This window comes from Pollicipes pollicipes, unplaced genomic scaffold, assembly GCF_011947565.3.
Source record: "Pollicipes pollicipes isolate AB1234 unplaced genomic scaffold, Ppol_2.1 Scaffold_7231;HRSCAF=8579_pilon_pilon_pilon, whole genome shotgun sequence".
NCBI lineage: Eukaryota > Metazoa > Arthropoda > Thecostraca > Pollicipedomorpha > Pollicipedidae > Pollicipes > Pollicipes pollicipes.
Window position 1 is genome coordinate 8,914,322 of NW_023597034.1, and position 14,396 is coordinate 8,928,717.

Genomic DNA, 14,396 nt, shown 5'->3' on the forward strand with positions numbered 1-14,396 from the left:
ATGGCAAACCATAACTTGCCGCATCGTGGTGTAGTCGTTTGGGAGCCGACCACACCCGAACTATGAGGAAGTAGTATTAGCCTTATTCCTCAGAGAAAAACCAGGATAATGGGGTTGGATTGATATTTCGGCAGCATGACTTTATCGAAACAATGGCTGAAGTGCTTGTCCAAACAATTGCTATGTATTTGATTTGACTTCAGCTATTGTTTCGATAAAGACATGTTGCCGAAATATCAACCCAACTGTATTTCAATTCTCCTGGTTTTTCTTCAAGGAACAAGGCTAATACTGCTGACTTATCTTATGATGTCACTTAGCTTATCTATGTGAATAATGTTCTTCGCTAATCCACTGAACAACTTATGTAAATGATTTACATCGCCAAATGATTTACGTTCAGGAATCACAACATCGCAATACGGCTGCATTTAAACAGTCCCATACCGGAGTATGTCACGTTGGGATTTGGTTATTCGAGGTTTGCTTCATCCCGATGTGACCGTTGTAAACATCGCGATGTGACCGTTTGTCAGTTGCCGTTTTCGGCATTAGAGCCTGACATACAGAAGAGCCCTGCTGGTTAGCCTGCCAGCCAACATCATGCTGCCTGAATACAACCAGGTGGCGGCAGTGGAAAGAGGTGCGACATGTATCAAGAGTCCTCCCACACCTTACCACGTTCGCAACCCGGCGACGCGTATTTGTTTACACCTGCAATCACCGCATATGATTGCATGACAGTTTCATGAAGCAGTCCGTAAAATCCCTTTATATTATGGATTTGGTAGAATATGGCAGTAATAATGATCTACAATTGAAGCGCACGCGTCGGCTATTGTGATATACATCGTTTTGTCCAAGGTTTTGCCCCGATGAATGTTTTATGCTGGCGGGACCCGTGGGTCTGAGTCGCAAGAGTGGTTTGTGCTGTTGTCACAATAGCTTGAGACTTGAGAACCCCGGTGACCAGCTGGTGTTGCGCTCTCCGTAGCACGGTCGTACTCAGCTCGGCCTTTCAGGTGTCACATCTTTGATTCCAAGCTCTGGGCTGTTGAGGAAATGTTGTAGACAAGCAAGACTTTCATAGCCATCATGCCAGAAATAAAAGTCACCCCGCTGGGTATGTATAGCCAGTTGAGCAAGGTGCTGTGGCAGTTATCATAGGTACAAGAACATCTGACACCTCAGGCATATCAGGCAGTAATAAATGAAGGTATTCATGACAGACTAGTATGAGCAGGGCCCTGTTTCTCAAAGAAAAATTATTAAACCACCCATTTCTAAACTGTGTCCACTGTCTCATATTGTAGCAATACAAATCAGAAACATTCTGTGTCTACTTGGCCTCTCGATTATTCAGTCTGTTAAAATGGTCAGTTGATCAATTTGCTGAAGCAAGATGTACATGCTAATTAATACCCTAGGCAAGGAAGATAGAGTGAACAATTATTTTGCTTGTGATGACACATTTGACTTCTTCTGGCATTAGCGCTCTCACAACAAGTGGTTGATAATCTATGTACTGCTTCACCTCAGTGGTAGAAGATGTGAGCTGAATTTGGATGGCTGACTTCATGGCCATGTTAAATCAGTTCAAATCAGTCAACTGATAAATCAGCAACAGTGACATATATCTGCTCCATCTGTACGTGACTCTGACCTGGCTGATGTCAAGATCGCACAATACAAATAGTGATGTAGTGCCGTATAAAGTGCCTGGCTATCATGTGCAGGTGAACTTGATGTAAACTTATCCTGGCTCATGAATATGGTTTATAAGTCAGTCATGATTTTGTTGAGGTTATGGCCTTTTCCCAGGTTACATAGATGAGAACAGAGTATTTCTACTGATATTTGCTCTTCTGGTTGATTTCACATTTAAAACCCATGCTGTGTGATTTTTTAATTACCTGTTTGAACTGTATCATGTGCATGTTCTTCACTGCATGTTTTTGGCACTGTCAATATATATCTGGATGCTGAATCATTTTTGCACATGCTTGACAAGATTCAATGATTATGATCTGTTTTGGTAAGCTGTAAGCATGGTGCAGTATATTTGTATGTTTATATTTTGGGGTTGCCTCTTTTGATATTAATTTCAGGCTGCAGCAGATTACTGTGCAAGCTAATACATTTGTGCAAAGGATGACATGCAGCAATGGTTGGAGGTTATTTTGTTCTCCATTATTGTATCATGTGATGGTGGTTGCCATATTGGATGGATATGGTGATGTCATCACTTTCTGTGTTCTAACCTGGTGCCATGTCTAGGTGCTGGACAGGATGTGGGCAGGAGCTGCATCCTGGTCACCATTGGTGGCAAGAACATCATGCTGGACTGTGGAATGCATATGGGATACAATGATGAGGTAACCATCTGACACCCGACTTGGTCTGGTGCAGACATTTCCCATTTCATTCCATCTATGTCTGCTAAGTAGAAATGGTTATTTCCATCCCTCATATTGCCTTGTGTGATGCTATGTAGTCACTTTTTCATGAGTGTGATGCCCATACCAGATCTGAATGAATACTTCTGCATGCATACAAGTGAGACGGACAAATGGATGCCACCGATAAGCTTGCTGTCTTGCTGACAGGCATGCATGTGAAAAACGGTGCAACCTGATATGACCCAAATGAATTCCTATCTCAGGAGGCCCCAACTGACCCTGTTTCCACCAGTGTGCATTTCAAGTAGCATTGTTGATTGCTTAGAAGTACTTGGTGCCAGAGATCGATGTGTGTCAGTGCCTTGCACCAGTCAGGGCACTCACCAGTGCGAGCCAGCGCTGACCGGCGGCCGCCGCCGTGCGCCCGTTGCAGCGTCGCTTCCCAGACTTCTCCTACATCGCGGACGGCTCGCTGACCGAGCACCTGGATTGTGTGATTGTCTCGCACTTCCACCTGGACCACTGCGGCGCGCTGCCCTACATGACGGAGATGGTGGGCTATGCTGGCCCCATCTACATGACCTACCCGACCAAGGCCATCGCGCCGATCCTGCTGGTCAGTGCGCCGCGTGGTCGGCCTTGGGCCTGACATAAGGAGGGGGCCTCTGTCAGACCAATCAGCAAGACGCCCCTGAGAGGCACGGCTGCGTCTGATCCTGGCTGTTGCTGGTGGTGGTGCTTGGAAAGCAGTGAGCCTATCATGCTGCCATGTTGGTTGAAGATTGACGTGGTTTGATCGGGAGGCGTCGGCTGAGCGCCGTCCTTATTTGGCCTGACCCGACCGGCCACGGGCGTGCCTGCGCTGCTCATTCGCACGCCATTGCTGCTACTCAGGTCGGACAGGGCGTTGAGAGGTGTGCGTGTGTCAGACGCTCGGCCGATCCGTGAGATAACGCAGCCGATCAGAGTGCCCAGGAGAAACTCCTCGGATCTGGTAGCGCTGTCGCATTTTAAAGTGATAGTTGTGCTCTGCGTAATGGCGTGTTGATCGCAGGAGGATATGCGAAAGGTGGCCGTGGAACGCAAGGGCGAGACCAACTTCTTCACCTCCCAGATGATCAAGGACTGCATGAAGAAAGTGGTCGCCGTTAACCTGCACCAGACGGTTCAGGTGAGAGTGTGGGCTGCCCTGATGGTCAGTGAGAGGTTAGGCATTCAAGCAGCTATCTGGTTGTCAAAATGCAGCCCACTTCTGACTTAAATGCAATGGCAAGCATGTGTCTGCTTGCCATTTTTTGTGTGCTCGCACAAGTCATTAGCGATATCTGCGACCAAGCCTTGGAAAGAGTGCTATGCTTTGGTTCTGTTGTCTCAGCTTCGCGATTCTTCCACCAGGTGGACAGCGAGATCGAGATCAAGGCGTACTACGCTGGCCACGTGCTGGGCGCGGCCATGTTCCACGTGCGGGTGGGCGACCAGAGCGTCGTCTACACGGTGGGTTTACCCCGTCCGCGTGCATTCGCCCGCCGCTCGTGAGTGATGATCGTCCCTGGCGTGTCGGCTCGGGGCCGGCCGGCAGAGCCGCGCTGCTCGCGCGGCCCATCGCTGCACTGCAGCAGCCGCCGGGCTGGCTTCCGCCCCACACTGTGTGTCTGCGCCGGCGGCTGTCAGCCTGGCCGTCAGCCGACGCTGGCTGACGTCTGGCCGCCGCCGCCGCAGGGAGACTACAACATGACGCCGGACCGGCACCTGGGCGCCGCCTGGATCGACCGCTGCTGCCCGGACCTGCTCATCACTGAATCCACCTACGCTACCACCATACGCGACTCGAAGCGCTGCCGCGAGAGGGACATCCTGAAGAAGGTCTGTCTGCTGGATGGGCCGGGGGGGGGGGGGGAGACGGGACTCAGTTGGGCGACAGACAGGTCTGACAGTGCCAGAAGAGTCGTGGAAGGCACTGGGCGGCACACAAGCGGCGGCTTATTTCCCCGCCCGCTGGAAGGGGTGAAAGGGATGAAGAGCACGGCCTGTCCCCGGGCCAGATGACCGAGGGGGAGGGAGAAAGGCACACGGCTGGGCCGGGCTGGAGCTTGCCGTCGCTGCTCGGTACGTAGCTCTGGAGCTCACTGGGTCTAGTGGAGCGTGGCGGCGCACAACAGCGTGTACAGATGGCTCGAGAGCCGCGGTGGGCGCTAAATCTGCACTCCTATACGCCTGCGCCGACAGTGTCACGCTGTCAGTAATGCCTTCTCAATGAGCGCAAGTCTCAGCGTACTCAGTTGAGGTGGTCGTCATTAGCAAGGTGCTGCCGATGCGCTGCGATGTCTCACCGGTGATGGTACTGAAACATGGCGCCCCTCTGACCCGATCGCACCCCCTGGAGCACGCCTGGCAGGCCCGGTGTGCTCACGTTCCGGCGCTCTCCAGGTGCACGAGTGCGTGGAGCGCGGCGGCAAGGTGCTGATCCCGGTGTTCGCGCTGGGCCGCGCTCAGGAGCTCTGCATCCTGCTCGAGTCCTACTGGGAGCGCACCAACCTCAAAGTGCCCGTCTACTTCTCGCTGGGGCTCACTGAGAAGGTGAGTGGCGCGCGAAGGGGGGGGGGGACACGCCGTTTGCACGTGCCCACACCTGACGCTGTCGGCGGCGCAGTGTAAGCCATCGCTAGGGCTGGTGGGTCGTGAAGCGGGCTCACGCTCTGGACGCACTGGCCTTTTTCGAGAATGAAGTCATCGGTGTGGACACAGGGCCAGGTCGGCTTTGGACCGTACTGGAGACCGATTTCGTGACGAGAATTGAGAACACCTGCTGTCCGTTTGGTCGTGTTGTGTTACATTCGTGTGATCTCGATATTGAAAAGCTCAAGCGCAGGTTCTGTCCTGGCCGGGGTGTATTTCGTTCTCGGTTCATCGCATTCGACAGTCGTTAATGGAGGCTGCAACAGCCATGATTTTAGCAATTACTTGTGGCGATGGACAATTATAAGGAACATTATGTGCGTCACAGTTTGTTTGAATCCCCCCCCCCCCCCCTTCCCTGGTCCTCAAAGCCACGGTACTCTTCAGGCTAACAATTACTACAAGATGTTCATTACGTGGACCAACCAGAAGATAAAGAAGACGTTCGTGGAGCGCAACATGTTCGAGTTCTCACACATCAAGCCGTTCGACAAGTCGTACATGGACAACCCGGGCCCGATGGTGGTGTTCGCCTCGCCTGGCATGCTGCACGCCGGGCTCTCACTCAACATCTTCAAACGATGGGCGCCCGACGAGAAGAACATGGTACGCATGGTCGGCGGACGCCGGCTGGCCGCCGCCTGCCGCCGCCTGCCGCCGCTGGCCGCAGCATGGCAGCGATGCCGTGGGCGGCCGCAGCGAGGAATGTCGACATTGCACGGAGATGCCGTGTTATTATTTCCAAAGCTCTGCCAATAGCTGTTTGCAAAGGCATGCTCTTGGAACTTACGAACACTTTCAGACGGCTTTTACAGCGGGTAGATGGAGCTGTAGCACGGAGATGCCGTGTTATTATTTCCAAAGCTCTGCCAATAGCTGTTTGCAAACGCATGCTCTTGGAACTTGCGAAGACTTTCAGGCGGCTTTTACAGCGGGTAGATGGAGCTGTATTTCGTTGGAGCTGTTCGCCTGCGTGCTGGCCGGTGCTCGCCGCGCGGGCCATTGCCCGACACGCTGTCGGCAGGCGCACGGCGCTGTGATCTGCCTGTGTCCGTTCTTTACACTCCAGCGGTCTTTGGCGCGGTGCTACCTATTCAGTGTCGCGCGCCTCCAGCCGCGCGAAGGAGTCGTGACGCACGGCTGGTTTCCATGGCAGCGGCGGCCCCCTATTGACCGACCTGATGTTTACCAACCACGTACGCAGAGCGACCCACCGTCTCTGTTTGTAGCTTAGTAACGGAGTCGCTTCTGTGACACGTAGAAGCGGCGAAAGTGGCTTTTTTACATTCGCCATATTCCGATGGCTTCGACGCCTTGCGCAGTCGACGTACCCGCTGCGATTTTTTTCCCGCTGCACTTCAGAGGTTTTCCCATAATACTGCAGTTAGCCAAGTGAACAGCAGCGAGTTGGTTAGATACGAAAGCGGCGCGTAGTCATTTCCGTACGGTGCATCTTAACACTAAGCATTCTGTTGAGCACGGAGTTTCAATGCCTTGTGTCGCACGTAATTGCGTCTGTTCTTGCCTCGCTCGGACCATATCAGATCTGAAGATCTTGACATGTGTGGTTCCCGGTGTCATGGTCTGGCAGCCCGCGACACACGGATCTAAGTCGATCCAGACATTGTCGGATCACATTCACTCCTTCAATCCCTTCTCTGTTTTTATCGATAGCGCACAGCCGTGGCCACGCGCCGCATCTAACGCCGCTTCTGCTCGGCAGCTGATCATGCCCGGCTACTGTGTAGCCGGCACGGTAGGCCACAAGGTGCTGAACGGCGCCAAGAAGGTCGAGTTCGACAACCGCCAGACGGTGGAGGTGAAGATGGCCGTCGAGTACATGTCCTTCTCGGCGCACGCCGACGCCAAAGGCATCATGCAGCTCATCACCTACTGCCAACCCAAGAACGTGCTGCTCGTGCACGGCGACGCCGAGAAGATGGTCTTCCTCAAGTCCAAGATCGAGCAGGTGCCGGTGCTGCGCTGTGGGGGGGATGTGCGGGCCCAGCACTGTTCAGACTCGGGCTCTGAAGGCCTGTCTGTGGCGACACGGATGGGATATCACCAGTTCGGGTTGGCTCGCGGGGGCTGTGGCTTCGGTCGATGACCCGAGTATGAGGGTAACGCGGCGTGCGCTGGGGCAAGCTCTGGGATTCCTCGATACAATCCGTAGGAGCTCCGTAGTCTGAACTGTTGTAACCCCTTCACCGACCCAGACAGGTGCTCTTCCTCTGCGTGTTCCTCTTAATGGGCCAGTCCCACTCTGTCCTGCACACGGCTCTCCCTGCGATTTCAGCCGTCTCCCACAAACCCGGCAGGATCTGCGCGCTGACCCGTGACTCTATGGCCGCCGTCAGGAGCTGTCGCTGGCCTGCTACAAGCCGGCCAACGGTGAGACCTGCACGATCGTGACGCAGCCGACGATCGCGGCGGACGTGTCGCTGCCGCTGCTGAAGCGGGACCTGCAGCCGACGGCCGAGCTCGGCGACCTCACGGTCAAGCGGCGCCGCCTGCTGCACGGCGTGCTCGTCGTCAAGGGCAGCGTGAGTGGGCGCCGTGGTCGGGCGGGTCGGGGTCGAGCCCTGGTGTCCGGCGCTGGCTCAGCTGAGGCGGACGGCGGGGGGCTGCTGCGGCGGGGACGACCGCTGCTGTCGGGGCTGATAGGCGGTGTGGGTAGACGCCGTGGTCGGGCGGGTCGGGGTCGAGCCCTGATGTCGGCGCTGGCTCAGCTGAGGCGGACGGCGGGGGGCTGCTGCGGCGGGGGCGGTCGCTGCTGCCGAGGCTGATAGGCGGTGTGGGTCGGGCGGACGCTCGGCAGCAGCACGACTGGCCGGCCAAAGCCCAGACAGACAGACAGCCCGTCGGTGCTGTGATGTGTGCTCGCTCCGCGGGGCTGCGTCATTGTCCGCGTCGCCTGCTGTGGCCGGGGGTGCCCGTCCACTCTTGTTCTGCCGCTTTTGTCTCGTCGCATGGCACGTGCCGCCCACCTCAGGAGAACCCACTGTCTTGCACTTGCCGGAGATTGCGCTATGTTCCCTCAGTTTTCGGGCTATTCCAAGCCGATGTTTCGTGCCGTCATTATTTTGTTTTTCTTCCATATGGTCATGCCCCCTGGGACGTTGCCACCGTGTGTGTGCTTTGGACGGGCCCGCTCGCTGTGCTGCGGTCCGCCGTCTGACCGTGCCCGGCGTCGGCGCTGCCGCAGAAGGTGCGCGTGCTGGAGAGCGAGGCGGCCTGTACGGAGCTGGGCATCACGCGCCACGAGGTGCGCTTCACCTCCACGGTCACGCTGCAAGACCCAGGGCGCCGTCTCCAAGACCATCGACAAGCTGCACACCCACCTGCAGAGGTGAGGACGCCGGCGGTCCGCGCGCCGCCCCGGTGCACGGCCGCGGTGCCTGCGCCCGCCAGCCTGTCCCCTCGATCACCGGCTGCCCGTCCTGCGCGCGAACGGACGAGTGGTGGGGCAGTGGGCGAGTGCGTCTGCGCCGATTCTATATCGAGCGATGCTGCGGTCTCCTTGACAACGGCGACTCTTCTCGCTCGTCTGTCGGTAACCGTGCGTTCGAGTGGTTGCCACAACAGAGGCGAGCTCGCCACGCACACAAAGCGTGAGTTCGTCGTCTCCGGCTGATCCGTCTTCTGCAACATTAGCGCGCCACTCTGTAGACCTTGACGTCCTGACCCGCAACGTCTTGTCGTGCTACTTGACGTAATCAACATCCGGGTTGATATTTACCTTGATCTGTGCCTACCCTGGTAGAGCTATTTACCTAGATTGAAGAGCGGAGACGTTTACCAACGGCTTTGCGATTGCCATGAAAGAACCGCCTTCTTTCCCCATGTGCACACGGACTCCGTTATTGTCACTCTACGGAATCTGCACTGATATTTATATGCCATGATCTCGTTTCCGTCAACGACCGGGGAGACCCGTCCCAACTCGCCCACCTGCTGGATGTGAGCAGAAACCGTGATGTGATCGACCTCGCTTAAATTCTAGGACTAAACTGAAACTCCACGGAATCGGTATGTCTGGGCTTCTTTGCATACCTTGGGAACCACACCTTGGGTGTCATCCTCACTGACGCTCCGGGGTGACGAGTGCCCCGGCTCTCCGGCAGACACGCTCTTATTACCTCGAGGTTCGTAGAATGGCTTGTCTCCTGTTCATAACATGATTAGCAATGCAACAACTGTCTTCAGTCGTGAACACATGATCGAGCATCGGATATTCCTGTAAGATCAGGCCGACCTCAAGCCTAGTCTAGCACCATACCCGGTGTTGATGCGCTAGGGTGGGCCGATTTGCGATGCGGGCCTCGGCGGGGTGGAGACCCTGGCCGCAGAGCTCACGTGTGAGAGCTCACGTGTCAGAGGCCAGTGGCCGACACACGGGCCGGGGCCCAGGTGTGGTCCCAGGTCCCACGAGGAGATGGCCGAGCTCGCTGCGGTACAGCTCGCTGCCGTCGGATCTGCCGCGGCTCGCCGTCCTCCTTCGTAGTCGCCCCGCCACCTGGGGCACCAGCTGGCATGCGCCGGACACCCAGTGTAATATTTGGGCCAGTTTTAGTTGTGGCTACACTGCTCTACTGTGAGGCTTCGGGCTGCTGGGCTGAGCGGGCGCGTGCCCGTATTTGTGCGTCAGCCAGGTGGTAGCCGTCGACTTCTTGTTTGTATGTTCTTACCGCGAAACCCTAACTGGTCACAAGTGTGTTGCGGATGACATCATACATGTTCCGAGCATGAGCCGGCACCCCCGCCAGGGAGACGTCCGGCAGCGGCGCCACGCTGCCAGGACGTCGCTGTATGGCTCAGTTGTGACTCGGCCGGGTCAGGTGCATACCTTAGCGCAGGAGAAGACCCGCCTGGCCCACAAAATTAGGTGTCCTCACAGATTGTCAGAGTGATAGGAACCTTGAATTAGATGGACATCATAATTAGCATAATATAATTTTGGTTTTCAACCCTCATACGCAGTGTGCTATGTCAATAATTGTGCGATTTGTCCTTTTTGGATAGTCGAAATCGCTCTAGGCCAGAGTAATTGGTGAAATAGGCAGTTCGCTCATAGTTTTGACCTGCAGGTCAGCAATTTCGATGAGTTCTTCACGTCATACTGCTTTCAGTTTAGGCATTATTCACGTAAGAAACGTTTTAATCTATTATAATTACCGTGAGCAGGAATTTGTTGTGCGTATTTCGGGACCGTCTTTAAGTTGCGTTGTGCCATTTTTGACCATGTTTGAACCCCTTCCCCTGGTTGGCCGATTTACAGAGAAAGTTGGACGTGCATTGTGTTGTGCTGGTGATGCCTGTGATTGTTCTGATTTACGGCTTCAGTTCCCCAAGATCGTTGTATTGCGTATTAAATCTGGTCACACGACGCCAATCAACTCGCCTTCGCCGTAGGTCACAGCTCCAGATGGTGGTGGTGGGGACGCTGATCCACCCCGTTTCTCTCTTTTTTTCCCTGATCCATCGCCATAGGGGTGTGCATGTGCGCCTGGGTGGGTCCGTGTCCGCGTCCGTGTCCGTGTCCGTGTCCGTGTCCGTGTCCGTGTCCGTGTCCGTGGAACACACCGGTCGCACTGTCACGTGCTCCTCACCATGGGTCGTGTAACCGGAACGTATGTGACATCGAAGATCAGCTTTGCACGACACAGGAGCACACAACGCCCAAAAGCAAGAGTTGGAGGCGTTTCCTGCCCATGCCAAGGCCTTTGTTTGTCGCCTTGTGGGGTACCGCGCCTCCTGTGCTCCCTGTCGCGAGAGGGACTCCGTCGCGCCGTGGGCTGGTGTGCGTGCGTGCGTGCGTGCGTGCGTGCGTGTGTGTTGTGCTTGCGTGTGTGCGTGCGTGTGCATGCGTGCGGCGTGAGTGCTGCGTGCCTCGAACGTGCCCACCCAGGCGGCGGTGAGTCACGCCGGGTTGCTTCGAGCTCTCGCTGACCGCCGCCGTCCCTGTCACACCGTCGGCGGCCGTGCCGGGCGTCACTGACGGCCGTGCCGGGCGTCACTGATCGGCCGTTCTCCTGCGCCAGACGTCTGGGCATCACACAGCACCTGGGGACGGACCCATCAGCATCGGCTCCGTGCTGCTGCAGGTGTCTGGCTCCGACCAGGAGGACCTCAAGGACGTCATCGTCTCCTGGACGTACCAGGTGAGCAGCCGCGCTGCCCTCCGCCCCCCACCCGCGACTGGCCTCACACTGTGTACGCTGTAGCAGCCAGCGGCACGTTACAACGGGGCCTTTTCCTGGAACGCCGACGGTCACTGGGTCCAGTATAGCGCTGGTCCTATGTATGGCCTGACCAGCTTCCACGGCGAGTCATTAAGAACGGTGTGCCACATGGACTGCGTTTCATGTGAGGGGCGGTGAATAGCACGCTGTGTGGCATGAATGGATTCAGTGCCATGAATGGGCGGCTGCTCGGGGCTGGTCGTCGCTGCGAACTGTGCGCTTCCGCTCCCGCGCCCGGCCAATCGGCATGGCGGCCTGCTGGTATTGAACGAGGTCAATCACCCGCCCGTCATGAAATGTGCATGGACGCGGTGGGGAAAGGATCACAAACAGCCAGCTCGGGGTGGGTCGGTAGTTGGCCATGTCGAGTTTTCTGCCCCGGCTGCCAGCGGGTGCTCGTGTAGTTCCGACCACGGGCCTTTTGTTGTTTTCATCGTGGTCATTTCCGGGTTCATCTCGTTTTGTTGTTGACAGTATCAATTTATCAATAAAACCTGGCGTGCCTGTCTATTGCTGAAGTGATCGATCGGGTCAATTGGTGGTCTAACCATCAGGCATGGGGCATTTCCGCACACACGCCTGATGCCCTGCTTCCCTGAGTCTCCTCGAGCCATACAAAGTTTGATTTAGCGGCTGACTGAGTTGTGTCCCAGTCGGTTGTCGGTCCAGTTCCGATATGGAACTGTGATGACGATCGTGCTGATTTCAACTTCGGGGCGCGCTGGCTCCATTGGTCATATGCCGCCCACGCTGCGAAGCTGTCGTGACGCAGCCAGTGACGGGGAGTTGTGTACAGTGTGGTATGTGTTGCTGCCGACGCTGGCGCCGTTCTCTGACTCTGTCTCCCCTGCAGGACGAGGCACTGGGCAGCTACATCCTGAGCAGCATCAAGAACATTGACCGGTGACGCTGAGGTGTCGCTTGTTTCCACACCGAACCGCTGACAGCGGCACCACGCGGTTGCCGCATGCACAAAGCATCATCAAGAGCATCGACTGGTGTGGTGTGACGTCAGCGACTGGTACGGTCGTGTGACGTCCTCCGGTCTGCAGCGTGACGTGTGACGTCATGCCTGGCCGGCCCGCGGGCACAAGGCGTCGCTGGCCCGCCGGTGGTGGCCGGGTCGGGCCATTTGTGCGCGGAATCGCGGCTGGTATACCTGCCCGGGGTGCCCGTCCTGACCGGCCAGCGGGCACAAGACGTCGCTGGCCGCTGATGGTGGCCGGGTCGGGCCATTTGTACGAGGAATGGCGGCTGGCATACCTGCCCGCGGTGCCCGTCCTGACCGGCCAGCGGGCACAAGACGTCGCTGGCCCGCTGGTGGTGGCCGGGCCGGGCCATTTGTACGCGGAATCGCGGCTGGTATTGCTGCTCGCCGTAAAAACAGTGCGCCCGAGGCCTGGGAACGGAATCGATGGCCGTCCGGTGACGTGCGAGCAGACGGGGAAGGAGGGGGGGGGGGGGGGAGGGGGGAGGGAGTCCACCCGGTGTGTTTGTTACATGCGCGGGTATTGTGTAAGACCACTTGTCATGCCGCGCGGTGCTCGTCGTGAAATCCAATACAGACACGTGATAGTCCGCGCGCATTTGAGCCCCATTGTGGGGTATTCTTCAGCGGGCTCCAAGGGGCGACTCCATAGCCCGGCGGGGCGCGCGCGTCGCAGGGTGGGAAGCTGGTGGGGCCGGGATACCTAGGTCCGGCCTGGCGAAACGCTAGCGGTCTGCAAACGAGGCTCGCTCTACAGCGTTCTCGCGTTCCACAAACTGCTGAGGCGGGTGCAAGTCTGACCCACATACCGTGCAGGCAAAGGCACACAAAGCAGTGGACAGAACATGTGTTGCCTGTGTGCTACATTTGGCCAATTCTTGTACAGTGCCGCATACTGACAGCCGTTTCCGGTTCATTTGCAGTCTCACGTGCTGCCAAACGCCTCGGGCAGTGCTTTTCAGAAAGCAGAAATCAGCTCAATTTAGCTGTTCCGAAGGCAAAGAAAGCTTGCTGACATTAGTCCCATTCCTTCGCAGAACTCTTGTGTTGCGAAGCGTTGTCATGGCAACAGCGACCATACCTACCGCACGACAGCGAATGGATTCCCGCTGTTCAGATGCATCGACAGGCGTCGCTGGCCGAGGTCTGCTGGGCTGGGTGAACGGGCTGTTGGCCCCTGGCGCCTGCTGAAACCCATCGTCGCGTGCTTTTTGCGGATACTCCTAGAAACGGCACTGCGATCTCATTAAATTTGATAAGTGCGACCGTACAGCCGACGTCGATTCCCGGAATAGGGTCGGTCAAAATCGGGCGCGAATGAGTAGCGCTCAGCGGTACATCACCGTAGCCTCCATAGCGGTCATGTCAAAGCTTTACGTCACAGTCCACACCGTCCATACGGGAAAACAACAGCCAGGTATTTATGCTCATGCAATGCTACTATAAGCTGTTTCAGCTTTGGTGAGCTAGAATTCCCTGGCCGCTTTTGTATGTGCCCTGACGTTTGGCGAACAACGGTGCCAGCGTACGGAAGCAGCCAGGCCTTTCTGGCTCACCAAAGCTGGAGTAGCTGAAACAAATTACATCAGCATGATATGGCCAGCTAGAAAAACCTCCTCCTCCTTTTACGCATTTACGGTTCTAGGTTGACTGGACTTGTTCGAGAATCACAGCAGACTTAACGGCAATGAGCTTTTTCAAATGCGATCACGGAAAACTGCGAAGATAAAGTAACAAAAAGTGACAGGATACCAGGGCTCGATGTTGACAATAATGACTTTGCGGGCAGCTCCGTTCCAGCTCCCTGACCTTGTTACCCGGAATTCAGCTGCCTCCGGGTATTACTTCCGCCCCACCGCACCCTGCCCCGCCCCTCGGCCCCGGCCGCCGCCGCGGTCATGGCGTTCCGGGCGCGTGCTGCCGCGCGTAACGACGCGCCCTCGGCCGAGCCTGTGCAGCGCCGCCGGCGCCGCCACCGCCGCCGCCGCCGCAGTTTCACAGAGCACAGGCCCCGTGTCCCGGCTGGGCGGCGGCTCACAGGCGGCGCTGACCGTGGCCGACTGCGGACCCTGAGACGGTCTGCCGACCGGA

At 56.7% G+C, this 14,396-nt stretch overlaps 1 protein-coding gene across 1 annotated transcript; it reads left to right on the top strand.

Annotated features, from left to right (window-relative positions):
- Nucleotides 1–889: 889 nt before the first annotated feature.
- LOC119109607 (integrator complex subunit 11-like) lies at nt 890–12,549 on the top strand. Its single transcript, XM_037233309.1, is given in 14 exon segments — nt 890–1,123; nt 2,278–2,375; nt 2,833–3,015; nt 3,454–3,570; nt 3,795–3,893; nt 4,119–4,262; nt 4,827–4,976; nt 5,463–5,681; nt 6,799–7,044; nt 7,433–7,618; nt 8,281–8,376; nt 8,378–8,424; nt 11,104–11,236; nt 12,171–12,549. Coding segments are annotated over 14 exon segments (1,800 nt in total). The 5' UTR covers nt 890–1,095; the 3' UTR covers nt 12,225–12,549.
- Nucleotides 12,550–14,396: the final 1,847 nt, after the last annotated feature.